This window comes from Gastrolobium bilobum, unplaced genomic scaffold, assembly GCF_033153095.1.
Source record: "Gastrolobium bilobum isolate Gb01-03AN ecotype WA unplaced genomic scaffold, APGP_CSIRO_Gbil_v1 utg11321, whole genome shotgun sequence".
NCBI classification, from domain to species: Eukaryota; Viridiplantae; Streptophyta; class Magnoliopsida; order Fabales; family Fabaceae; genus Gastrolobium; species Gastrolobium bilobum.
Window position 1 is genome coordinate 121878 of NW_026897751.1, and position 26661 is coordinate 148538.

General features: G+C 33.0%; 1 protein-coding gene across 1 annotated transcript; it reads left to right on the top strand.

Moving 5' to 3' along the window:
* Positions 1 to 17790: 17790 nt before the first annotated feature.
* Positions 17791 to 20584, top strand: LOC133309867 (probable glucan endo-1,3-beta-glucosidase A6). The gene is made up of 4 exons (XM_061510718.1): positions 17791 to 17799; positions 17931 to 18015; positions 18109 to 19407; positions 20547 to 20584. The coding sequence occupies exons 1-4, from the start codon at positions 17791 to 17793 to the stop codon at positions 20582 to 20584; spliced, it is 1431 nt and encodes a 476-aa protein (XP_061366702.1).
* The last annotated feature ends 6077 nt before the right edge of the window (positions 20585 to 26661 follow it).

Genomic DNA, 26661 nt, shown 5'->3' on the forward strand with positions numbered 1-26661 from the left:
CTAAGCTTTTGTGATATACATTTTTTTTTATTTCAGTACTCCCCTAGAAAAATAAAGAAAAAAACTTTATTTATGACAAAGATTATCCTTATATAGAGGGAAAAATAAGTTCCTAAAAAATATCTGACGGAATATTAACCTATATTTAGGCTTGAGATTGAAAAAAAAATTAAGGGGAGTGTGAAATAAAAATAAGTAATATTATAAAATTAATAAAATATAATTTATTATCATTTTTTAATTATTTTTTGTTTTTTAGGCAGGTTGACCCGCCAACCCACCTCAAAACGGGGTGGGTTAATGTCTCTAACCCACCATCAATCGGCGGGTCAACCCGCCCCGCCCCGCTTTTGGCGGGTTGAAAGCGGGTCGGGGCGAGTTGGCCCATTTTGCCACCTCTATGCACACTACTACCATGAATACCTGGAATGATGTCCCCAAAAAGGGGTGAGATAACAACATCTCAGTAAGCTGAAGGTTCTTAGAGGATCCTCTAATCTCCTGAGCCCACTTCCTGCATGACAGTCAGATATAAAACATATATAATAAACATTCAGCATAAACATAGCATCATACATCATCCTCTAGTTAACTATTCAAGGGCTCTCCCCAAGAATAGCTAACTGACATGTCCAACATGCCTAGTGTGACTTCCAGGGTCAACCCATAGACAGTCAACACAAATAGTAGTATGAAATAACTCCCAAGGTCAAGCCATAAGCAGCCTACATACATATTCACTGGCCAGGAACCTCGTACCATACATCATCAGTGCATCATCATAATATCAATAATCATATAATATCTATATGAATGTGAATGAATGCACATATATCACATACTTTCATACAATTCAACCATAATGCCCACCATCATGGTGAGGCCACAAGATAGAGGAGCAAGCCAAACCAGGAGCTTAGCGCAAGCCCACACTCCAATATAATATATATGCTCCAATAAAATCCTCAAGTGCAAGGTTCTCTAGGCACACATAGAGTATGAACTATTCACATCATTAATTACATAGTAATTAATCAAGTCATATACAAGACTTAATCATTTAATGATTCCACTTTTCATACTTATATGCCAATAATATGTCCATTACAAGTCTAGACCATTTATTACTTAATTACATATTTTTAGTGCATAAGAAATTGTTCACTAAGTCCATAATAACTCATTAGACACTTAGTAAAATACCATCAATATGGATATCAAACTTCTTAGAATTTCATCCTCATTCCATTTACGACCCTAAGGTCTTCATAATAATCCTCTAATTTCAAAATTATAAAATTAGGGTTATTATATGTAATCATTTATTTGCTTTATACTCTTTTCCCACCTATCAAGTTCAAAATTCAAATTTTAAAAGTTTAAATTTTAAATATTAAATATTTTCCCATCCGATAGATATAATAATAAATATTATTAATAAACTTAAACAATTTCTCATGCAAAAAGTAGTGAAAAACATTAAAATAGTCTGTAAAATACTTAATGGCAAACATCTTTTTTTCGATGCGAAAGTTGGATTGACACTGGTCATTGAATAATCATTCATTTTAATTGAGTTATTATTAATAATAAATAATTATTTGTTGCAAAGGTTTGTGGCTTTTTCAACAATCTAAATTAGTTATGTTTCTTAAAATTAAATATTACTCATTTTTTTAAACGATTAGATGTTAAAAAATTAGAAGTTATTTTTTAAACTTGTTACAAAATTTTAAAGCTACTTTTTTTAGTTTTACTTTTTATGAAAACATTATTTAATTATTATAAGCTTCCAAACAAATTTTCTAATTAAAAAACACGTTTTCTAAAGCCAACTAATCAATAGATTGGAAACATGCAATCATAAATGGCGTTAAAACATTATTTCGGTAAAACTTATTTTTTAAAACATCTAACCAAATAATGTTTGGTTTGTTTTTGCAGAAGCGAAATTAATTCATTCTATATAGATATAATAATTAGCCTAATTAATAATAAATATTTTTAATATGCTTAACAGTTTCTTATGCAAAAAGTAGTGGAAAACATTAAATGTTTAAGTCTTTTCACATCTATCAAGTTCAAAATTCAAATTTAAAAAGTTTAAATTTTAAATATTAAATATTTTTCACCAATGAACATAATAATAAATATTATTAATAGACTTAACAATTTTTCATGCAAAAAGTAGTTGGAAACATTAAAATCGTCTGTAAAATACTTAACGACAAGCATCTTTTTACGATGCATGTAACGCCTGACCGCTTCAAGAATCAATGGCTATCCCCACATACTAACACGAGACTTTTCAGTGTGCTTTTTCCTCACTCGCACACTTCCTGGGAAAACTTTCCAGGAGGTCACCCATCCCAGAATTGCTTCAAGTCAAGCACGCTTAAGTGTGGAGTTCTTCCGTTTCGGGCTACCGGAAAGCAGATGCATCTCTTTAGTATAGGTAGTACCAATTAATTCTTATAAGCTATCCCAAATTGTACATGCTTCTATTTTCTAGTCTTTGGGCGCAACTCACTTATTATAAAATTCTCATCTTTTAGTATGTTACTCTAGACTCAATTACCTTTCCAACAAGGTATCACATGCCTCATTTGGAGTTTCCTAGCTCCGGTTATCATCATTTGAAGTTGGACAAATAAAGCTGTTTGCCAACTCCGAACTAAGCCCTGAACATCCTTTACCATTTCTGCTATTATGGAAAATCTACTAAACCAATTACTCTCAAATTTTTATGTAGATAACTAGACACCTTTATCTTTAATTCGACATATTATGAGCCTAATTTGAGTCAGCACAAGGGAGAAACAATTCGTGGAAGTTGCAGCCATGTACAGCGCCCCTGCACATGGCCTCCCTGTGCAGTCTTCACTTAAACGAACATACAGAATGGAATACATCTTCAATTGATACCAAATTTTGACACCATATAATTAACATCTCAAGCTTCAATTTGATATAAGGCACAGTCCTATATGACCTCTGTGGATGGAGATATGCTCTCCCCAATTTTGCCTAAAAACTGGTTACTTTGCCTTAAATGTGTTTACTTAACAAACCTTAATTACTTTTGATTATAAATCCTAATTCATATTAATTCTTGGAATTTTATATTATTAAGTCACATTACGAAATATCATTAGTCTCATTATGTCATGATACTTAAATTTTACTAATTGCTTAATTAGTGCACCTAAATCCTACTTTAGTCCAATTTTAGAGTTTGATCCTTAATTAGTGTGTTATGCAAAATCCACTTCACTTAACCACTAAATTAATGTCCTAATATTAATTTTAACAGTGTCCCTATCTTTAGCATACACGGCCAAATTATTAGTATGCTAATTAAGGTTTTTAAGCTTATTTCTTAATCCTTTCTTTAGCTAATTAATCCTTACCCTTAATTAATCCACTAATTCATCATTTCCTTATTTTTAACACAACTAAACCCTCATATACTTAAGGGGGCAGATTTGATATGATAGTGTCATTAGGATTTAAATTCCATCCTTAAGCAAGATTAGTGTTCTTAAGCTTAAAGGTTGCATTTTTAACATTATCCTTGGTTCAACTCATGATTCTCCACACTTTCCAACATCAAGAACTCATTTTAATCAAATTACAACATCAATCCCATAAAGAAAGCATGTTGGTCAAATCATATAGGTGGGTGTGGGAGAGTTTTGGTCACCATTTTTCCAAGTAACCATGCTTACTTCTTCAAGTTAGCTCCAAGGCTTCAAGCTTCCACTTTTCTCAAACAAAGATGCATCCTTTCCACCAAGAATACACCTTTAACAAAGACTCAAAGTTAGAACTCAATAACACAACTCAAAGGTGAGATTTTTCAAAGAAAAGATTCAAGAGACTTACACTAAAACTCAAGGAAACAAGCACCAAGGAGTGTTCTTCCAAGAGAACTCAAAATAACATCTCCATGGCATGAAAAAGCTCCAAAACACTGCTGTATGGGAAGGTTTCCACCACGAAAATTTGGCTTTCAAAATAAAAATAGGATATTCTTGAAGAGGATGATGAGAGGAACAACTTTGATGAAGGAGGTTTGGTGATTTGGTGAGATTTTGGAGATGAAATCTTAGAGAGCAATGAGAGAAAAGTTTGAAGTTTGAAATTTAGAGAGAGAAGGAGAAATGGGGGCTGCAAATCTGATCAGAAAAATAGAGAAAATGTGCCCTAATTAGGGGTGCCATGTCACTAAGTGACCATTCGTCCTTTAGTGAGAGACCCGGTGTAATTTTTAACTGATTCGTCGTCAAATTTTTACCCGAAAACTCCCAAGACTCTAACTTTAAGTACTTAACATTAATTTTGTCTAATTATCATGTTCATAACTTAAAAATTTGATTAGTAGATCACAGATCCACTAACAGTTATTTAATTGCACTGTAGACTTTACTGGTGTTCTTAACTGTACCCGGATTTCATAATCTTCTTAACTTTAACATTTTTGGTCTAATTATGACTTGTTAGGAATATATTGGTCTTTATTTCCATTTTCTCTTCTTTTTTTCGTTTCGGGATTCTACCGGCTGCTACTACAGCAGTACAAAATACCCGGCAGAAGTGACTTTTCAAAAATACCCCAATATGGGTATCAATCTTCATCAAATCATATCCTAACCTCATTCATGATGTTTATATCATTAGATTAGATCTCTAACTATAATTTTCTCTCTTGAAGCTATTCTACTGACTGTTACTGTGTCAGCAGTCAAATATAACAGATGAAAACTCAACTATTCAAAATACCCTCAATATAGGTATCAAACTTCATCAAATCTTATGCTTACATCATTTATGATATTAATATCATTAGGATAACTCTCTAACTTAAATTCACTGTACTGGAGCTATTCTACAGTCTATTACTGCGTCAGCAGTCAAACACAACCGATGAAAATTCACCTGACTGAAATACTCTCAATATGGGTATCCAAATTCTTAGAATTTCATTCATTCTATTTATGACCATAAGGTCCTCATCATAACTCTCTAATTTAAAAGTCATATAATTAGGGTTATTATAATGCAGAAGATGAATAGTCACTCGTCATTAAATGGTCATTCATTTTAATTGAGTTATTAATAATAATAAATAATTATTTATAGCAAATATTTGTGACATTTTTCAACAATCTAAATTATTTATGTTTCTTAAAATTAAATAGTAATCATTTTTTTAAATGATTAGAATTTACTTTTTAAAATTGTTACAAAATTTTAAAGCTATTCTATTTAGGCTTTTTGACCCTTTTGCCCCTCATTAATTAATTAATAATCATTTTGCCCCTTATTGCAAACTATCTTCCAATCTGCCCATTTTTAATCGATTAACTTGAAGATTTAATCGATTAAATGGTTGACTAGAGATTTAATCGATTAAATCTCCCTACTTAATCGATTAAATCTCCCAAGTGTCGTTTAATAGTGTCAAAGTCCAATATAATGCGACAATTGGCCTCCAAAGGCTTTTGATGCTTTGAAAGAGGAAGTTAGAACTGGACCTCAACATCCTGAAGCTATTGATTCCAGCATCAGTAATAGACCATGTGGCTTGGTGTTGCCATTCAAGTTCACGGCTTCTGCTGACAATCCTTGTACCCTCACTCAAGAGAATGACGGTGATGAACCAAAAATCACTTTTGTCTAAGGTAATGGCAAAACCACCAAGAAGAACAACGGTTGCCCATATAAAACCAAGAGTTCCAAGGCCAGTTGCTGTTTTTTCAAGCAATGCAAGCCTCAGAGCAAAGAGGGTAAAATCTTCAAGCACTATTAAACGACACTTGGAAGATTTAATCGATTAAGTTGAAGTTTTAATCGATTAAATCTTCAAGTCAACTAGTTTTGTCAACTTTGATCATTTAGTCGATTAATTCTTCAACTTAATCGATTAAAGAGGGGCAGATTGGTAGATAGTTTACAATAAGGGGTAAAATGGTTATTAATTAATTAATGAGGGGCAGAAGGGTCAAAAAATCATTCTATTTAGGTTTTAATTTTTATGAAAAAAATTATTTAATTATTATAAGCTTCCAAAAATATTTTCTAATTAAAAAACATGTTTTCTGTCTAAAAAAAAAAGCACATTTTCTAAAGCCAATGTAACACCCTGTATACATCCAGTAATATTTTTATCAATTATGTTATTAAGCACAGTTACAATCACAATAGTTCGTTTAAAAATATAGTAAAACTATTTCTTTTTTATACCGTTTACAAAATTCTTACGTTTATAAAACGTCTGTATTCAACACTTTTCAAAATATGATCATAACTAAAAACTATTGCGGAACCATAAATACTATTGCTTAACATCATACAACATCTATTTAAAGTTGCTAAGTGGTTCCAGTAAACCAATAAAGCACAAATACCCAATTTGATATTTTACTTACTTAAGGTACATTCAGTTTTTCCAAAAATGTAGTTGAGCTACTTGTCCATAAATTCCCATCTTTTGATATGTTATTCTATACTCCTATACCTTTTCAGCAAGATATCATACGCTCCAGTTGGATTTATACAACTCCGGATACGCTCGCCGTAAGTTACTTCCTTAAAACTGTCAATATTGCACTTCCAAGTACACAAACATACTACACTGCTTTTGAAACTGTAGTTGTTTTAGTCATCTATTTTTAACCAAATTTTAATATGTTTTAGTAGACAGCCCAAGCTTCGATTTGATATATTATAAGCATAATTTGGGTAAGAAATGATAGAGATGTGAATTTCTTAAAACATATACCCATAATGTCAACTTCAGTGCAAGCACCACTCAAATAAAGACTGGGCAGTTTTTACATCTTCAAATGACACCAAATTTTATGACAATATAGGGGACATCCAAAGCTTCAAAATAAGGTATAGTACGCCTTAATTGGACCACTATTGAGAGAGTTATGGTCTCTTAAAAATGGTACCTATAACCCTCACTATTTTTTTTGAAATTTTAGCATATTCTCCTTTGTTTTTACAACTTTTCCCCACTTGATACAAACGTGTTCCAATACTCAAAAATGGTACCTATAGACCAAAAGGGTGGAATCCAAAGGATCAACATACTTTGGTGCATTTACAACCCACAATATACATTAATTTCTCTCATTACTTTTTCATACACAATGTCTCATTTGTCATTCATTACAATTAAACATCATCAATAACTACAATAAGTCTAAAGCCCTTCCATCAGATACATCAACAATTACATATACAAAGTTCTCCAATTATACAATTACATGTACATCAACTATCAAATTTAACTATTACATTATCAACATAATAATCAAATGACTTAGACACAAAAGCATGAATAATCCTAAGCATGTTCATAACTATAACATCTCGTATTTCTAAAACGTATAATTACATTTGAAAATGTGGATTAAGGGGTAGGATTAGTGAAAATCCTGAAATTAGGGTCAAAATACAAAAGAAAGGTAAAATGGTAATTTGCCAAACACGTAACCCTAGGAAAGGAAAATTAAGCAGAAGATCTCAAATGGAAAAACTAACCCTGGAAATAGATTTAAAAGGAATAATTGAGTGGATAGGCAAGTTTCTGGAAAAATGACGAATAATGTTTTTACCAGCTAAAAATATCGCGGTATAGTTGCACCGTAAAGTGTGCCTAATGAATTTTGAGATCTAGGTTTTGAAATAAGTTATAAATGGTACATAGGATGAGGAAATATGATTTCTGGTGATAATTGATAGGAATTAGGGTTTTTAGGGATGCGTGCCCACAACGGGAGATTATGGACGTTTAGTGGAATAAGCGGGAGATTTGAATTAGTTTGAATCGTGTGAGGTGGCGGTGGCCCGTGGGACCCACCCCACTTAAGTATACATGCCACATGGGCATTTCTCCTATTCATTCTCTCCTTCTCTCCTCCCTCCCCACTCAAACCCGCAGCCCCTCATTGGAGAGCAAGTTTTGCTCCAAAACTTCTCCTCCTCCAAACTCACTCATTTCTCACTCAAAACCAACAAAGTTTGTCATCAAAGTTTAAGTAAATCATCATCCAAACACAACCCACCCATTGGTTTCCCTTAAACCCACTAAATTGAGAGAAAAACCCCATCTATATTCGTGGCCAAGTGAGGAATTTTGAGGTTCTTGGAGTTGATTGATCCTCCGATGCTTTAGTATGATGTGGAGGAGTCCTAGGCTTTGCTTGTGAGTAAGTTTTCACACTTTTAATTGGTTAATTTGGTAGATTCAAATTTGAAAATCTAAAGCTATTGTGCATGGATTGATATAGTTAGAGAGCTCAAATTGAAAATGTGTATTAGATAAAAATGGCTTAGAATGATATTTTATAGTGATTAAACTCATAAAAATCTTTGGTGAAAAAGTTGATAACTAAGGAAAATTTTGAGGTGGAATTTCAATACTTTGTAAATTGGTATGATTGTAGGATTATATAATTGAGTTGTGGAGTATTGGAATGAGTTAATTATAGGATTGTATGGTGTGTGAAAGTGTTGAAATGAATCAAAAATCCTTTGGTACACATGGACGTTGAATGCGGCCAAGGAGGGGAAATAAGGATGGATGATGTAAAAATTGTATAATGAATGTTGTGTGATGGTGAATTGTGTTTAAATAGATTGTATGTTGGTGTGATGTAGTTGAATTGGAAGGAAAATTGTTAGTTGTGTGTGAGTGTGCGTATTCGGCCTAAATGAGGTAAATTGAGGAAAATGAGGTTGTGATGTTATTGAATTAAGGGTTTGAATTGGAGTTATAGTGAGCCTATGAAACCATTTGGACTTTGTAATAAAATTTAGAACATGACTTAGCATTTAAGGCCATTTGGCCTAACCTATGCTTGTGTGGGAGGTATTTTGGTGCTTTTTGATTTTGATTGGTTGCACCTTGTGTTGAGATCATTGTGTGATCATTGTAGATTGCCTCCCAGGGACGTAAACTCGTAGCTTTGAGCTTGGTGGGTTGCCTTTCGTCTTTGACCAAAAGGATTTTGGTAAGTGGTTATGTAATGATGCATGAACATTTGAATAATCATGTTTATGTATTATGTGGTTGTATTGAAATGAGAATGACCTATGTGTAGACATTTCTTTGTGGACCAAATTCGGTGCTGTATTGAATTGGAGCTACCAAGAAAGGGAGCTTTCATCAGGTAATCCCTTAGTACTGGGGTTTAGTCCCCGTGTGTGCTCCACCATGCCCCTTGAGGGTAGTGGTTGGAGGTGGATGTTAATAATTTATTATAACATGCTCATGCATTTATGTGTGTTTAGTGGTACATAAGATGTACTGTATCTCTAGCCAGTAGACTGTTGCCTTCGGGCGTTACGGTCTTCCACTAGATAGGTCTTCGTAAGGGAGTTATAGTTGACCTGGGGTCATGGGGTGTCATTCGTTGAGGAGCACTCTAGAAATGTCTCGGGTGTATATGGATGGAGGGTGTTGGACAAGTGGCTTCAATACTCAAGAGGAGGGTGAATTGAGTTTTACAAAATCTTTTCGCAAAGTGCCTCTTTTGATATTTTAAAGACTATTTCTTCAATAAAGTGATTTAACAAGAAAAAATCTAAGTGTGAGAGCAAGCGTAAAGATCAACAAAGTAAGCAAACGAATAGATAAAGACAATATAAAAATACAATTTCAATACTTAAGTAAAGTGGTAAAGGTTAAAGAAATTGCAAACTAGATGTATCCTGGTTCGGTCACCACCACCGTGACCTACGTCCTGACTGAAGCCACTTAATCAATTTTTTTCACTAACTATCAAGCTTGAGGGTGCTTGACAAACCTCTACAACCTTTCAAGACTTCGGGCTCTTGATGCCTCATAATTTTTCACTCCAAATTTTCTTAGAAATTTGGTGACCTCTCTAGTGGCTAAGTACTTTCAAAGTACAAATTACACAAATTGAAGAACTAATAGATGTACAACTTCAAAGGAAAGATGAGCTCAAGTGTATGCAATGAGTAAATTAAGTAATCAATGAGCAATAATAGGCTAGAATGATTTTGCTGATGGCTTAGCCAAACTTGGCCTAAACCTGCAATTGGAGGAGTTGATTTTGCTGTCATCTCCACCTGATAGTTTAACCTCTAGTTGGAATGTTTTTAGTTCTACTTTATCGCTGGAGCATGTTGTAGGTGACATGCAACAACTTTGTTTGTAATTGACTGTGTTTGGGGCTTTACCCTCCCTTATTACCAAAAAATAAATAAAAATAATAGGCTAGAATGAGCAATAAAGGTTCAATAAATGATCTATGACCGTCCACTATTCATTACTGTTGATGTGGGTATTTATAATGACACCTCATTTGAAAACTAGCCATTTATAGCTGTTGTGATCCGTACATATTCGGGTATTTATCGGGCTCATATCCGAATATGGTATCCAGATATTGATATCCGGATATTCTCAGTGCAATATCCGGATATTTCATGGCAGCGCACCCTTTTTGCACGAATTCTTAGTTTCTTTTCTTTGAAAATAGTTTCTATGACTTGTAGTGCATGTAATTGGTTATAGAAACTATCTAGAAATGTTTATATCATGTAGGTACCTTTTCCAAACCGACATTGGACATATCAAACCATTTATTTTGACATTTCTTTAAAGATGCATTCTTTTCAAAATAAATGAGTGATCTAAGGCCATGAATATGTGTGATTAGACTATGCAATGCTGCTAACGTGCTTAAGTTATTTCAAAAACCTTTTGATGCACTTTTGACTTGTTAGATCAAGGTTTTTAATCATTTTCCGATTAGGTAACTATGTGAATGAACTTGAGCTCATGTAATGCTAAAATCTATACACCTTTACATATTTTTCCTAAGTCCTAAATGAATATACCATTTGAGATTTTGGACTTGGATTGATGCTTGAGACTTGATGCTTGAATTGCATACTTTCACATTTGCTTGAGTTTCTTTTGGATGTTGCTTCGTCCTTGAGCATTCCTCTTTTAGTTTGTTTGTTATCATCAAAACTATGTTGAAGTGGAATCATCAAGTGTATTAATTTTGTGTACGTGGCAACCACATCATCACTTTGATTCATCAGAGGGTACCTTGGTTGATGTTATGGGAACACTTCCTTGGATGAGAACCCGTAGGCTATATGCCGAGGCCAATACGTAAGATGTTGTGTGGTTTTCGAATCTACCATTCCAGCTTCATCGTATTTTTACTCCCTACACATCCCTACTTCACTAAATCCCTTGCTTTATCTCTTTTTGGTTGTTGCAATATGTCATTGATTTATATTTGAGTGAGCTATGGGGCGGAGTAATCTCCAGAACCTCTGGGTTACTGAGATGTATTTGTATATCTCACCCCGTTTTGGACTCTTTATTTTAGGTAGTAAGTAGCAGTGGGGCAGGAGCTGTGGGCAAGAGGCCCGTAAGATGAGCACGAGGTTACAGGCTTTGGTTTGCATTTTGAGCCCATTTTGACATAGGCTAGACTTAGGGCATGAACATTGCATATAGAGTTAGGTTTATGCATATTATCATATTTGTTCATGCCATCTTTTTGCCTAAGTCTAGTTGTAAATTGATTATGTCATATTTTGAAGTTAAATTCCTTATATTGTAATTGGAGAGTTAATTGTATTATGTTTCATTGGAGAAGTGTAAATTGTAATATTTGGACCTTGTGTAATATTGAAGGATGATGTATGATGAAAGGGAAATAAGCCTATTTTAGTTGATGATTATGTGTATGTTTAAAGAATGCATGAAATTGGACTAAGGTGATTGAAATGTATTTAAGATTTGATAATGCAAATAATGAGAAGTAAATTAAGTAAATGGATATAAATTGTGATAGGTTGTAAGAGCACCAAGGAATTGCTAGTCCTTGAGTGCCACCCTTGAATATTAGGTATCCTTGATGATAGATAACATACTTTTGATAAAGTGGGATAGGTTGAATAAACAAAGGAGTTGCCGTCAAATTTTCTAGAAAATGGCAGATTTTGGTGAACTTTGGGAGAGCATATCTCCCTCCACAGAAGTCTAATAGGGACGTGCCATACATCATTTTGAATCTTGAGATGTCAACTACATTGTGTCAAAATTTGGTAGCAATTGGAGTTGTACAAAGACCTGTAGAGGCAGAAGAGTGAGGGTTATTCTGAAGTGCCCTGCATATGGGGCTGTCGGGTGCAGTTTTTGGGAAAATTATTCCCGCATCAATTCTTGGTCAAATTAGGCCTACAGTAAGTAAAATTGAGGCTTGAGGTGTCTAGTTTATTGTATAAAAATTTGAGAGTAATTGGTGGAGTAGTTTGTCCAGAATCGTTGAAAGAGTAGATGCTGTTTGGAGCCCTGTTTGAGGTTGGTTGATAACTTTGTTTGTCCAACTTCAAACGGTGATAACCCGAGCAAATGAGAACTTTATGGAGTGTGTGATAGCCTGTTGAAAAGATAATTATGTCTAGAATAACATACTAAAAGATGGAAGGTCCATAACATGCGTATCTCTCGTAATATCTAGATTACTGAACCATGTTCAGTTATGTAATAACCGTAAGAGTGAGATTTATGCTAAGTGGATTTATGGGAACCCCTTAGTGACTTAAGAGAAGTATTATATGATAGTTAGGCATTATTTATAATTATTCCGCGTTTAGTATTCAGTTATGATCACGACTTTTACTCATTACGTTTTATTAATTTTTTAAATACGCACGTAATAAAAAGGAAAAAGTTTACTCGCATTTTTATAAACGAACTGCTGTGATTGGAACTGTGCTTAATATCATAATCAATGTTAACAATACCTGTGTAGAACGGGCTGTTACAATAACATCACATACAAGACCAATATTCATGCACTAAGTCAATGATACAAAATAAGCAACTATAAAATAACATCTCAAAATGCCAAGTAAATCCTCATGCACTCCTATGCACATGTCAAAATACTCCATATGCTCGTGTCCATACTAAGTGGGCTTCTTGCCCAAGGCTTCTCCAGCAACACTAGTAGTACCTGAAAAAAGGGCCTCATAACGCGGGGTGAGATTTGAATATCTTAGTAAACCACGGGTCCTGGAGGATCACTCCACCCAATGACTCACTTAATGTGCATGCAATGAGCCAATGATAACAAATGTATAGTATAACATACAAAATCACAACAATCACCAGGCAAACATCCAAGAACTATTACTCAAGGATCCCAATCACAATAATCATCGAGCAAACATCCAAGAACTATTGTTCAAGGATCTCGTTACTGGGCAAACATCAAAGAACATCCTAACAAGGATATTATATAAGGATCCCATCATATAACTCCCGAGACTTTCCAATAGCGTTAACAACTCTAAGGCACTGCGCCAACTGAAACTCCATACCTAGAGACATATCCGGTGGAAGTCCACACAATATCTATCTACTGGTCAGAGATACATGTATATCAAAACATATACCAAACAAGAATACAGGTATATCAAAATATATACCAAACAGCATGCCAAAACGCATGTCCAACATCAGGTAAGAATGCATGATCATACTATATTACACATTATCAAAGATCACAAATCCAACCATTCCCAAAGGACATGGTGGAGTACACAAAGGGACTAACCCCAGGAGACACAAAATTTTACTTGTAAAAAGTTTCACAAACTCAATCCTCTACAATTCGATCCTAGAAAGGCAACCTACAATGATTATACATATAATGATCAACACACATGCTTGAAAAACACAAGCAAATTACAATACAATGACCCCCCCCACATAAACATATAGCTCACGGCCAAAAGGCAAAAAGGCCTTCTAAGGTGTTTTAATTTCAAAAAACCAATGCCATCAATTAAACAACCTTATCAAACAAATCAACAATATATTCCCACACCTTCCATCAAGTCCCAACACAATTTATATCATTTCCCCCTAAAAACTCCAATATGGCTGAATGTGTGCATAAAGGAAATCAAAGGATTTTTCAACCAATTCACACACTTAAAACTCTTTTTAAACTTCATAATTTATGATTCAAACAACCACAAATCAATTACATCATCCATCAAAGACTTCCTTCACAAATCGTCAATCTTTCAACCTTGAAAATTTGTCTAAGTGCTGGCACCAAAATCACTTAAATTTTTATTGAATTTCTATCGATTATTTATTCATATGAACAATAAATTCCAAAGGAACATAGCCATAAAAAATCTCTAACCATACCCACCAATATACACATCATATTATGTATGAATTTCGATCCATAAGATATATTAAGTTTGAGGAATCTTACCACCGATGAGTTCCCAGGCTTAAAGAGAGTAATGTACAAGCTTCCAAGCAACAAAAACTACCAGAATTGGCTACTCACACACCAAGAAACCGCCACCTTAAAGATCTTGGATCTCCTCACTCACTCACTTTCTCAAGGAATTCTTTTAGGCTTTTTGATCACCAAGTGATTTCGAGTATTTTTCATGTTGTAACTTTCTTGATTCGATGTCAAAATAAAAAGTTGCAAACCTAAGTTATCCTACTATGGAGGTTTCGGCCATGGGAGCTTAAGGAGGAAGAAGATGAGCCAAACTAACTAATTACGAGAATATATAAATCCTAACCACTTTATTTGATTTTTTGGAAAAGTTATAAAATATCTAAAATTCAATTTACTTAATTATTCTTCTTGAATTCTTGAAAAATTTCAAGACTGAGGTATTTTCCTAAATTCAAGATACACAATTATATTTTAATAATGTCACAATACAATATTTAATAGATTCAGACAATTTTTGCATAATTCCATTTTTGCCCCTACACTCACATTAACTGTATTTTTTCCAAAACCATCAAAATTCCTCAAATAATTATTTCTCATGGTTCTAAACACTTCTTTCAACATATATCCATTCCTAGAATATTAATATTATTTTTGAGTTTTTCAGTAAAATTATACTGCGATATTTCATCCGCTAAAAATCACTATTCATCAATTTTCCAGAAAAGTACTTATCCACTTTCAAATTTCATTCTGAATCCAAATCCAATATTATTTTAACCAAATAATGTCTAATTATATCATTTCATAATTTTAGGGTTTAGTAATTATCAAATTACCATTTTGCCCTTCAAGTGTATTGTCACCCAAAATTCAGGATTTTCATCAATTAAACCCTCTAATCCATAATTTTATCATTAATAATGCATTTTAAACATGTGAGGTGTTATATCCAACACCTCAATAGATTGGAAACATGTAATCATAAATATCGTTAAATATTATTTTGGTAAAACTGATTTTTTAAAGCTTCTAACAAAATAATGATTGGTTTGTTTTTTGCAGCAACGAAATTAATTAATCCTAATAGGTATAATAATTAGCCCAATAAACATAATAATAAATATTATAAATATGTTTAACAATTTTTCATGCTGAAAGTAGTGAAAAATATTGAATGTTTAAATATTTTCCCATCTATTAAGTTCAAAATTCTAATTTAAAAAGTTTGAATTTTAAATATTAAGTATTTTTCCACTCAATAGACATAATAATAAATATTATTAATTGTTTTAACAATTTCTCATGCAGAAAGTAATAGGAAACATGCATAAAAGGTTGTGCACATTCTCCAAGTAATAGCTTCTAGTTATTCATTCACGATATAGGAAATTGTTTTAAGTACACTCTTGCATCAAAAGAATGAAAGTTTAATTTCTTTCTTATATACTAATTTATTCATTTTTACAGTAATTAAATTTTTATAATTTGTTCTTTTACAAAATGATAAACATCATTTTTTATTTAAAATTTAATTTTTTTTATTAATTCTACATATTTTTTATATAACTTTTTTCTCTTTTAATTTATAATTTTTATATTTTTTAAAATTGTTTATACATGTATATTTAAAAAATACTTGTACGTAAATGTTTCTCTTTTTGTATTACTTTTTTAGTTAAAATTTTAATATATATTCTTTTAAAGTATAAATATATCATTTCTTATTTTTTTCATTTAAATTATTATTTTTATCAACTATACATATATTTTTGTAATTTTAAATATATATTTTGGTCTATTATATAATTTTAATTTTGGAGTTGGCTAACCCTAATTATCATTGGGTAATGAATACTGTCCTAGAACAAGTAATTGAAATTATCATATATTATAATTTTAATTTGGACGATAATCTTTTTGGAGTTACCCAACCCTAATTATATGATAATTTCAATTACTTGTTCTGGACAGTATTCATTACCCAAGTCACTAAATCAATTTTATAAAGCACACAAAAATTTTTAGGCAACTACCAAATTCCTAAGTCACTAATTAATTCGTAGGTAAGTAACATTAATTCTTAAGCCACTTGATATTTCTAGTACACTAATAGTTTCCTAAGTCTCTAATAAATTCCTAAATCATCAACATATTCCTAATCTATTACTGTAATTTAAACATATAGAAAGTAGTTATTAAAAACTTACTTGACGGACAGAGCTTCACTAATCAATTTTTCGCGAAAGGGAGAGCAATAGCGTCTAGAGAGAAGTCAGAGAGAGAGTGAAATGGTAAAAGTAAAAATAATTGGAGTTTATATAGGCCCGACGTATTACTCTTGGTTTGGGAGTAATAGGTAATGCTTAAATGAAGCATTTCGTGTGTGGAATTGATGCTTCCTTTGAATGTGATAGGTGATGCCTCCTTTATATAGGCCCGACATATTACAATATACGTGTAAATAATTTGAAAACAGTATTAAATTTATAATTAACAATTAATTAATTTTTTTCCCAAGACAGCTTGTCGGTGTATGGCTGTCGTTGGACCATAAAAGCTTTCTCTGATAAGTATTACAAAAAAAATTGATATAAGCTTTCTCTGATACGCATCAATCACTTTATACTTACTTTTCCATCAGAGTTCCACGGAACCTATACACCAACCTGAACGTATATAAATAGATGCGAATTTTGCTGCTCAAAAGTACCAGCATTAAAAAAACAATAATATAAAGTTATAATAGTTATTAAAAATAATAATAATTAGAATTTTAATAAAATATATTTATATGTATAATAATTTTTTTATATAATATGTATAATAAATTATAAAATTATTTAAATTTATTTTCTTTAAATTTTTAAAAACTCGCCAAATGCTTCGTGGAAACTCGTCATCACGATGCTCTTTTATAACTCAACGGCTAACTTCTCTTTCACATCCGTACCGTAATACCTTTTTCAGACTCCCCATTTATACTTTTCAGTTGATTCGTGGAAACTCACCAAATGCTTGCTTTGCTGTTCACATTGTCATTAAATCAATAATAATTAAGAGCAAAATCCAATTGTTCTCAGTATCCAAAAAAAATAAAAAAAATTGTCCCCACCTTTTTTTTTACCAGATTCTCTCTTATTCTCACTGTATTAATTGTTTATTATAAATTTTATTATTAATTACTATACTTTTGCAAAGAAGAAGATAGACTAACAAAAAGTAAAATATTCCCCAATTGCAAAAATAGTCGTTGCTATTATTCCACTCATTAATTATCATTTTTCCCACTTTCTTAAACCTACCAAAAGGCTCATCTTCCCATATATCCATCATCCACTTGAAGAATCCATCGTTCCCTGCACTACACAGCTTCTATTCTATCTTACCAGAAAAAAAAATGATTTTTCCCTCAGCAACTTTTTTTATATAGTCATAGATTGATATAAAAATATACACATTGTGCCAGCTTCAGAGAAACAGAGTCTTAAACAGAGCAAACATGGCCATGGTTTAGGGATCTAACTTCTGTTCTTGCTCCCTCACTTCCATTCAATATTACCCAGAAAAAAAAAATTCCTTTTTTTTCAAACATTACTTCCAATCCACGTTGTGCTTATCTTACTTTAACAAAAAAAAAAGAGAGGAGTAGTAATAGCCAAAATAAAAATGGCTATGGTTCTTCTCATTCCATTGATAGTGTTCTCCTTTGTTTTCAGCATATCAAGTGAGCTTCTTTCTCTTAAAACCAAAATGTGGTTGTTGTTTTTTTTGTTTTTTGTTCAGTGATGGTTTTCCTCTAACCCATTTTCATTCACAGGCGCGTCTTTCTCACCTCAACCAGGAATCTGCTACGGTCAACTTGGCAACAACCTTCCACCGCCATGGAATTCAGTGAAACTCATAAACTCCCTGAAAGCAAAGCGCGTGAAAATCTACGACGCTAACCCAGAGATTCTCAATGCTCTGAAGAACACAAACCTCCAAGTCTCTATCATGGTACCCAACGAACTCATCTCCAACATCTCTTCCAACCAAACACTCTCAGACCAATGGGTTCACAACAACGTTGTACCCTTTCACCCACACACCCTCATTCGCTACCTCCTCGTAGGTAACGAAATCATAAGCAGCACAAACAACGAAACATGGTTCAATCTTGTTCCCGCAATGCGTAGGATCAAGCACTCTCTTAGAACCTTCGGGATCCGTAAGGTTAAAGTTGGAACCTCTTCCGCCATGGATGTGTTGGAAGCTTCGTTCCCACCCTCAAACGGTGCGTTTCGTGAAGATATAGCGGGTCGGGTCATGAAACCCATGCTTGAGTTCTTGGATCGGTCTAAGTCTTTCTTTTTCTTAGATGTTTATCCCTTTTTCGCTTGGGTTTCGGATCCTGTTAATATTAACTTGGATTATGCGTTGTTTGAGTCGAAGAATATTACGGTTACGGATCCGGGTACGGGTCTGGTTTATACGAACCTGTTCGACCAGATGGTGGATGCTGTTTATTTCGCGATGAAGAGGCTCGGGTTTCCGGGTGTTCGGATATTCATTGCGGAAACGGGTTGGCCCAATGGAGGGGACATTGACCAGATCGGAGCTAATATTTACAATGCTGCCACTTACAATCGGAACTTCGTGAAGAAGGTTATGAAAAAACCGGCCGTTGGGACTCCGGCTCGACCGGGTTGGGTTCTTCCGTCGTTTATATTCGCGTTGTTTAATGAGAACCAGAAACCGGGTCCGGGCACGGAACGGCATTTCGGGTTGCTGTACCCGAATGGGTCGAGGGTTTATGACATTGACCTCTCCGGGAAGACGCTGGAGTCTGAGTTCAGGCCGTTGCCTCTGCCGGAGAATAACGCGCCGTTCAAGGGAAAGATATGGTGCGTGGCGGTACGTGGGAGTAATGCGACGGCGCTGGCTGCGGCTTTGTCGTACGCATGCTCGCAGGGGAACAACACCTGCGACCCGATCCGACCCGGGAAACCGTGTTTTAAACCCGATTCACTTTTCTGGCACGCGAGCTATGCGTTTAGTTCGTATTGGACGCAGTTTAGGAAGTCAGGTGGGACTTGTTACTTCAATGGGCTTGCCACGCAAACTGCAAAGGATCCAAGTAAGTGGGTTTTTTTTTGTTTTTTATCAGCAACAAAAAGTATTATTATTATTATTATTTTTAGAGAAAATATCTTACGTGTACTCAACAAAACAAAAAATACGGAACTGGTTAGTCTTTCTTTAGGGACTAACATAGATCTTGTTTGAATTTCAGATGGCTTACAATTTCGAAAAACTAAAATTTTAAAGGAATGATCAGAATTCAATTTTTTTTTCTAAAAGATTAAAATAAGTTCTGTGTTTTTTGATACCCAAAAAATATTTACTCTTATTTTTAAATTTTCTTGTTAAGCTCTTTTTTTAAAATTTTCAACAATATAGAGTAAAATTTTATTCTTACGTTTGTGGGGTTTGAACTAAATTTTGTTAGTTTTTGTTAACAATTTTTTTAGATGTGTAATTATTAAAGTGAAGTGTTTGATTTGTGGCGTGACTGCATCTTAAAATTGATCATGGCATGAAAAAATACTGTTATCTAAAAAGAGAGAGAGTATAACTCATGCTTGACTTTTTATTGAAAAAGAAAAAAAAGGTTATTGCTTTCCTGTGTATGGCCACTAAATTTTTTGCATCTACCTTCAACTTGTTCTTTTCAAATCAAGATGATAAGACTTCAAATACTGGAGAATATACTAAATGAATTTGTGGGGTTTGAATTAAATTTTGTTAGTTTTTGTTAACAATTTTTTAGATGTGCAATTATTATTAAAGTGAAGTGTTTGATTTGTGGCGTGACTGCATCTTAAAATTGATCATGGCATGGAAAAATACTGTTATCTAAAAAGAGAGAGAGAGAGAGTATAACTCATGCTTGACTTCTTATTGAAAAAGAAAAAAAGGTTATTGTTTTCCTGTGTATGGCCACTAAATTTTTTGCATCTACCTTCAACTTGTTCTTTTCAAATCAAGATGATAACACTTAAAATACTGGAGATTATACTAAATGGGATCTTCGACTTGGAAAGCCAAAACAAACACACGATGATGAAATTGTGTTCAATGTTAAACTACTTGAATAAGTGATTGAAAGTTTAAATTAAATTGAATTTTAACAGAATTCTTGGGTGTTGACTTGTTTGTCCTTATTATGTTTTGCCTTTACTTGTTTTTATTTAATTTATTTTTAAACTTTTGTAGGTTATGGATCTTGCAAGTTCCCAAGTGTGACACTTTAAAGGGGAATCAAATCTAGCAAACGGGGTTCTCATTACTACGCCATTTAATGATTCATTCATTGACTTCCACTACCTTAGGAATTTTGAATTTGGGATCTTTCTCACTGTAATTCAATGTTGCTTTCATTTCATGAATGTATGTTCCTCCTCTAGGTAGCGTCTGAACCCCACCAAGGAGGAACTTACATTAATGAATGATTTTGAACACTCTTCCCACAACTGGATCGCTATTATTTGACATCATTATGGTAGAGAATAAGTCACAATCTACCATGTTTCAATTTACTATTTAAACCACTTGCATTCTTGTCCGTTGGCAAGTAAGATAACCATTTTAATATTTTTGTACGATTATTTTTATACAAACTGTGTAATTTATATCCTATACTATCTCGCCAAGATCACAGTGCTCCGTATGCACAATTGAAAATGACTCGCGAAATCTTCATATTTGTTAAGTTGTTTCTTTTGAATTTTACCTAAAAAGATAAACGTTGAGAAGGTTTTAGAAATTTACATGGATAATTGAACTGGTTGAATACTTTTCTCTTTGCAAACCGTGTAATAGTAGTGACTATTTTTTTTTTTACATGCACTACTCTGTATGCACAATTGAAAATGACTCACAAAATTTTCATATTTGTTACGATATGATACATCGATATGTGTCCAATCAGAGATTGGTATGTTAATATAGGATCTGTTTGTCCTCCCTCAGGTACCTATAGGAGAGGTACCCTAGAGATCAGCGGATCACTGTGCACAATATTATAACGACATAGTCAAGGCGTAGGGTGTGTGCACAGTGATAAGCTAAGAGAGAGGGTTTAGAGTGTGTGTATCTTATTGGTTTAATCCCTTATTTATAGATGAGTTACCTGACAGGAGTGGACTTTTGGGCCTCTTAGGAGTATTGGAGGTCCAATTGTTGATCCATTGCTGCCGTAGTAGGATTACTATAATTAAGAAATATTTTCTTAATTTTCTCTTAGTTGTTTAACCCTATTCAGACCTTCTAGAATATAGGCCTTTGTCGGGTTTATAACAATATTTAAGTTGTTTAATTTTTTATTTTGATTTTTTCCACAAAAGAAGGTATGAAAAGGTATTTAGGAATCTATATCCGTGCAGCCCTAGTGGCTAGTGTAGGCCGTAGGGTCCATTGCCATGCGATCGTTTGGATGTCGCCAACGGCTACATTACAATCCACTCTTTACCATCTCTTAATGCATGTGATGGTCCACTCTACTATCACTTCGTATTAGAAGTATTAGAAATAAAGCATACAAGTACAATATCAACTTTAAAGTGATTTATTTTTAAGGTGAGTATGACTGATTTTATTTTATTTTATTTTTGATATATCGACTCTAATTATCTCTTTAAGGCAAGTCTGTCTATTAAGTATCTTCACCAATTTTAATTCTGAGTCGACTATGGAACTAATCTCGAGTCGGGGCTTAGTCACAATTAAAGTTCTTCGCCATTATTAATGAGTTCAGACTATGATGTATTTTAAATTAATCAATAATAAAAAAATATTTGTATTTATTATAAAAAAAATCTATATATACCTTATGTTTGTTTCTTAAAGTTTTATTTTGTCTCTTAAAAATAAAATACTAATCATATTAATCTTTAAAAGAAAAGAATTAAGAATGAGGTCCTTAAAAGATTAATTCATGAGTCAAGTTAGCGCAAAGTAATAACATATGATCGATCCATATGATATAATATGTTTCATGCTTGACTAAATAAATCTCTACAAAGACGATGTTACATCATTTTGAATCTTTGATCTATGCTAAGAATCCTTAAAGTCAAACCAAAGGCATATTTCATAGTGTTGATTACAATATTCAGATCCATATGGAAAGAATTGAATTCCTGCATAGTCATAAAGGAGAATAAGTTTTGAGGAGATTTCAAAGAGAATAGGGCTAGTGTTGGAGAAGGAGGAGTTAAAAAGCCCAAAGGAGATATAGGAGATGATGCTGCCATAGATGATGAGATGCTTGAGAAGGAAACATTCAAGAAGATTCCCCATTGAAGAAACATTTAACTGTGCGTGGAAGGGTCAAAGCTCGTCAAAGCTTAAGTGTTTGCCAAGGAAGGAAAGTAGTGTCTTATAAAGATAAGCTTCTCTATTTAAATTGGGATGGAAACACATAAGAGAGCGAGGAAGAAGACTAGATGGAAAAAAAAATGGAGGGGGCAGGAAGAAGCAAACATAGAGAAGGATCTTACGCAAGGTGAGGAGGATCCTGTATGTCTAGCTTATAGAGTGTCTAAAAGCCAACATACAAAGGATTGTAGGCAATGGAGGACAACCTTTATAGTCAAGCAACTAGGGAAGAGATCAGGAACAAACTTTTTAGTAGCAAGACTTCAATGTATGTGGGACCTCTAATGTGTAACACCCCGTCTGCGGCCAGTTAGTTAACATACATATGGTACAAAAACACAGGATAAAATAAATGCTTAAGCAGAAGACTTACCTAAAAGTATCACAGTTACTCTGCGTAATTTAGTGACTTAACTTTTTCCTTTTATTTATCTTTATGTATTGCCATGCATAATTTATTTTTCAAATTGTCTTATATTGTACAGTCTCATATCTACACAGAAGGCTGCTCAAGATGCAGCCTCTAAGCAGAGAGGTTCGTACCAAAATGAAGGATAATTTCGTCAATATTCGTGCGCCTCATTTTCTATTTCCCCGGGTCCCGAAGAGTTTCATCTTATGAATGGAGTTTCAGATTTGTTTTATGTACTGTACATTATACGTTACAAGCTTTGCCGGGATAACTTTGAACACTGAATTTTTTTCATTTTCTGCGAACCAAACACGAGATTCATTTATGTCATAGCAAGTTATTCCTGGGAAAGAAAAAAAAATCGGGTACCAAACGTCCTCTTAAAGAAGTTTTCAAAGAAGTACTACGGGATAAATAAAGGGAGATGAATTGAAGGCTTAAAATACAATTTATATTATAATATATTTTTAAATTATTTTTATTAAATTTTTTAATTTTACAATTTGATACGATTCACGATATAAAAAAAAGTTAAATAATACATAATATGTATTGCAATTGAACAACCTTGACCTTAATGGAAATAACAGAATTGTCATTTGGCAAGGACGAGTGACGACCTTGTGAATTCTATTAGAGACTCTAATTAAAGGAGGAAGCATAGGTGGAGAGTATCTGAAGATTAAGTGAGGATTTTGGGATCCTTTGTACAGTGGTTTACAGTGTGCTTGTCTTTATCTTTATTTTGAGTTTTTTCATTTTTCGTGCATTTTATTTTGATTTCAAGAGTAATTAAGAGGAATTTTTACTATTGTGAGGAGTTTAGTGAGGGATTTCCTTATTGTAAGGAGCTGGACTCCATTGTCTCTTTCTTAGTAATACAAGTTCATATCACAATTCACAACCTACGCGATATACAAGCAGTAGACTCGACATTGGTACTACCTTGATATACAACTACATCCAATTGTTTAGAACCATGTAAGTGGCTTCATTTAAATACAAGCTACCCATGAATTTAACTTGGATAGGGACTAAGGCTAATAGCTAATGTACCTAACAATTTTCAATTTTAAAGACCAAAGCGAAGCAGGATGTGGGATGTTCTTTCCGCTCAACAAGATTAAAATTATAAAATATTTTTTTGGGATAATTTTTTTTACAGATTTTAAAAGATTTTAATAGATTTGTAAGGATAATATAGATTTACAAAAAAAAAAAATTAAAAGACTTTTTTGACAATCAAGATTTGACAAGTTAGATTTTATATGATTTTAATAGAATTTGTAAGATTAGAAAGCACAATAAGAATTTACAAGATTTAAAAAAAATCATATGAATTAGTAACAAAAATTCAAAGTTACAAGAGTCAATAAAAGAAATATAACAAAGAAATGCAATAATATCAATAAAAAAGAAAAAACACTAATACAATTTTCTTAATTTCATTGCAATTTGATATAACTTCATAGCCCCCAAAGTAACATCTCTCCTCATTTCAGAAGTTATATTAGTCCTCCAAGCATTAGCATCTTCTTGGGTTTGAACAATTGGTTGAAACAACATGGTCTCCTAACACCTCATTTTCCTTTAGTTTGGGAGTTTGTTTTGCACTTCAATTTTTTTTGGTGTTGCAATTATTGGATTTATGAGAAATTTGAGTGAGAATGAAATAAAGGAAAAGATAATGGGTATGTTTCAAAGTGTTTTAGTTTTTTTGTTTTCAAACACTGTTTTGAATATGAAATTTAAAAACTGATTTTGATAGTAAAAAAATAAAAAAACTTGTTTGAGTGTAGTTAAATTAAAGTTATAAAAAAGTTGTAGTTATTTACAAAAATGCCATTACTGAAGTTTTAGAATTACAAAAATGCCACCATAAAGTAATTGTTTTTGCTCCTGAATTTACGAAATTGCCATTAATGAATCTTGAAATTTACAAAATTGCCACCGCCTAAACAAAAAAAGCCAAAAACTCCACGGGAGAACATCGCCAGGTTGTTTTCGTTTTTTGGTTTTTAAAACTGAAAAAGAATCATTGTTTTGGGAAGTATTTTGCAAAAGAATCATTTCCAAACAGATTTTTTTGTTTTTTTGTTTTAAAAACTTAAAAACTGTTTTTGAGAATTTGAAATCAAACAGACCCAAGTTTATGGGTCTTGCTTTTTCTTCACCCAACCAACCTTGTCACTCTTTCATAAAGTTTAGATTTTTTTTAACCCCTCAGAAATATGAACAACAATGTCTATTTGTATTTTTATTTTTTTTTGGTTCTGTTAGAATTGCTAGAATAAGCCAGCATAGTGCTTGCTAAAAGAACTGAGAGACATACGACATAAATCCATAAAGCAACAAACATATAAAGAATTTGCATAGAGATATAAATCGATATGTGAGTTTGTATATAGAGAAACAAAAATAACATAAAGAAAATACATTGAGTTTGAGATTATGTTAGGGCAACACTAGAGAAATCTCAAGAACTCTATGGAGCTAGGGTAGGATTGTAAGGCAAGAATAGTATTTATATCTCCCATTAAAAATCCTACAAAATTCATACTAATAAATTTAATATCAGAAGATTGTTTATTCTTTATTTAAAATCCTGAATTTGAATAAACATCAACATCAACAACACATTTATCCCAAATCAATTGGAGTTGTTGGTGGATGAACCCAAATAAAAGATACAAAAAGGTTGAAAAAATAAAAAAATAAAAGTAAAAACTAAAAAGTAAAAAAGAAAGGGAAAGAAGAAGAGGGGGAAATGAAGGGGAAGAAGACTAAAAAGGGACAATCTGGAACATAGGAATAACAACGGTTCTAACCCTCCTCCATGCTTATAGCTTTTCTCCATTCCGTTCTAAGGCATACCGTCCGCCAATCTATATCTCACTTCATTAAATCTTGTTTTACTACCTTCCCTCAAGTAAGTTTCGGTCTACCTCTACCTCTTTTTGTGTTGAGCTCTTGGTAATACATTTCTGTTCTTACAGGAGCATCTAGGGGCCTTCTAATTAAATGGCTTCATCGAATACCATATAACATTTTTATAATGCTTTAAAATTCTAATTGAATACCAATGAATTTTTTTTTCATAAAAAATCCTTTAAAATCTTAGTCCAATACATCACCTTAAGTATAACAATCCTTCGTCACCCACAAAATTCTTTCCAATAGTATTCAGATTAACAAAAGAAAGGCACCAGAGTATTTGTAACAAAAAAATTTAAAAATAATTGAAGGCACATGCAGCCCAGATCAAAATAGGCTCCATCAAACTTTTAACAACTGCAAAATGCTGCATGGCATCTTTTATAAGAGAATGACTTCTGCACTTGAAACTGCTGGTACTTGGTTTTCGTGCTAAAAAAAGTGTTTTAAAATCGACTTGGACCGGTGGGGTTGACAGAGGTCCTTGGTTCGAGTGGGTATTTGAATCGGTTCTGTAGTCAGCTCAGTTTGGATCGGACCGGTTGACCCTCTATTTTTTTTTTTGGTAAATCTATTTTTTTTTGCCACTAAAAACTCTTGAATTAA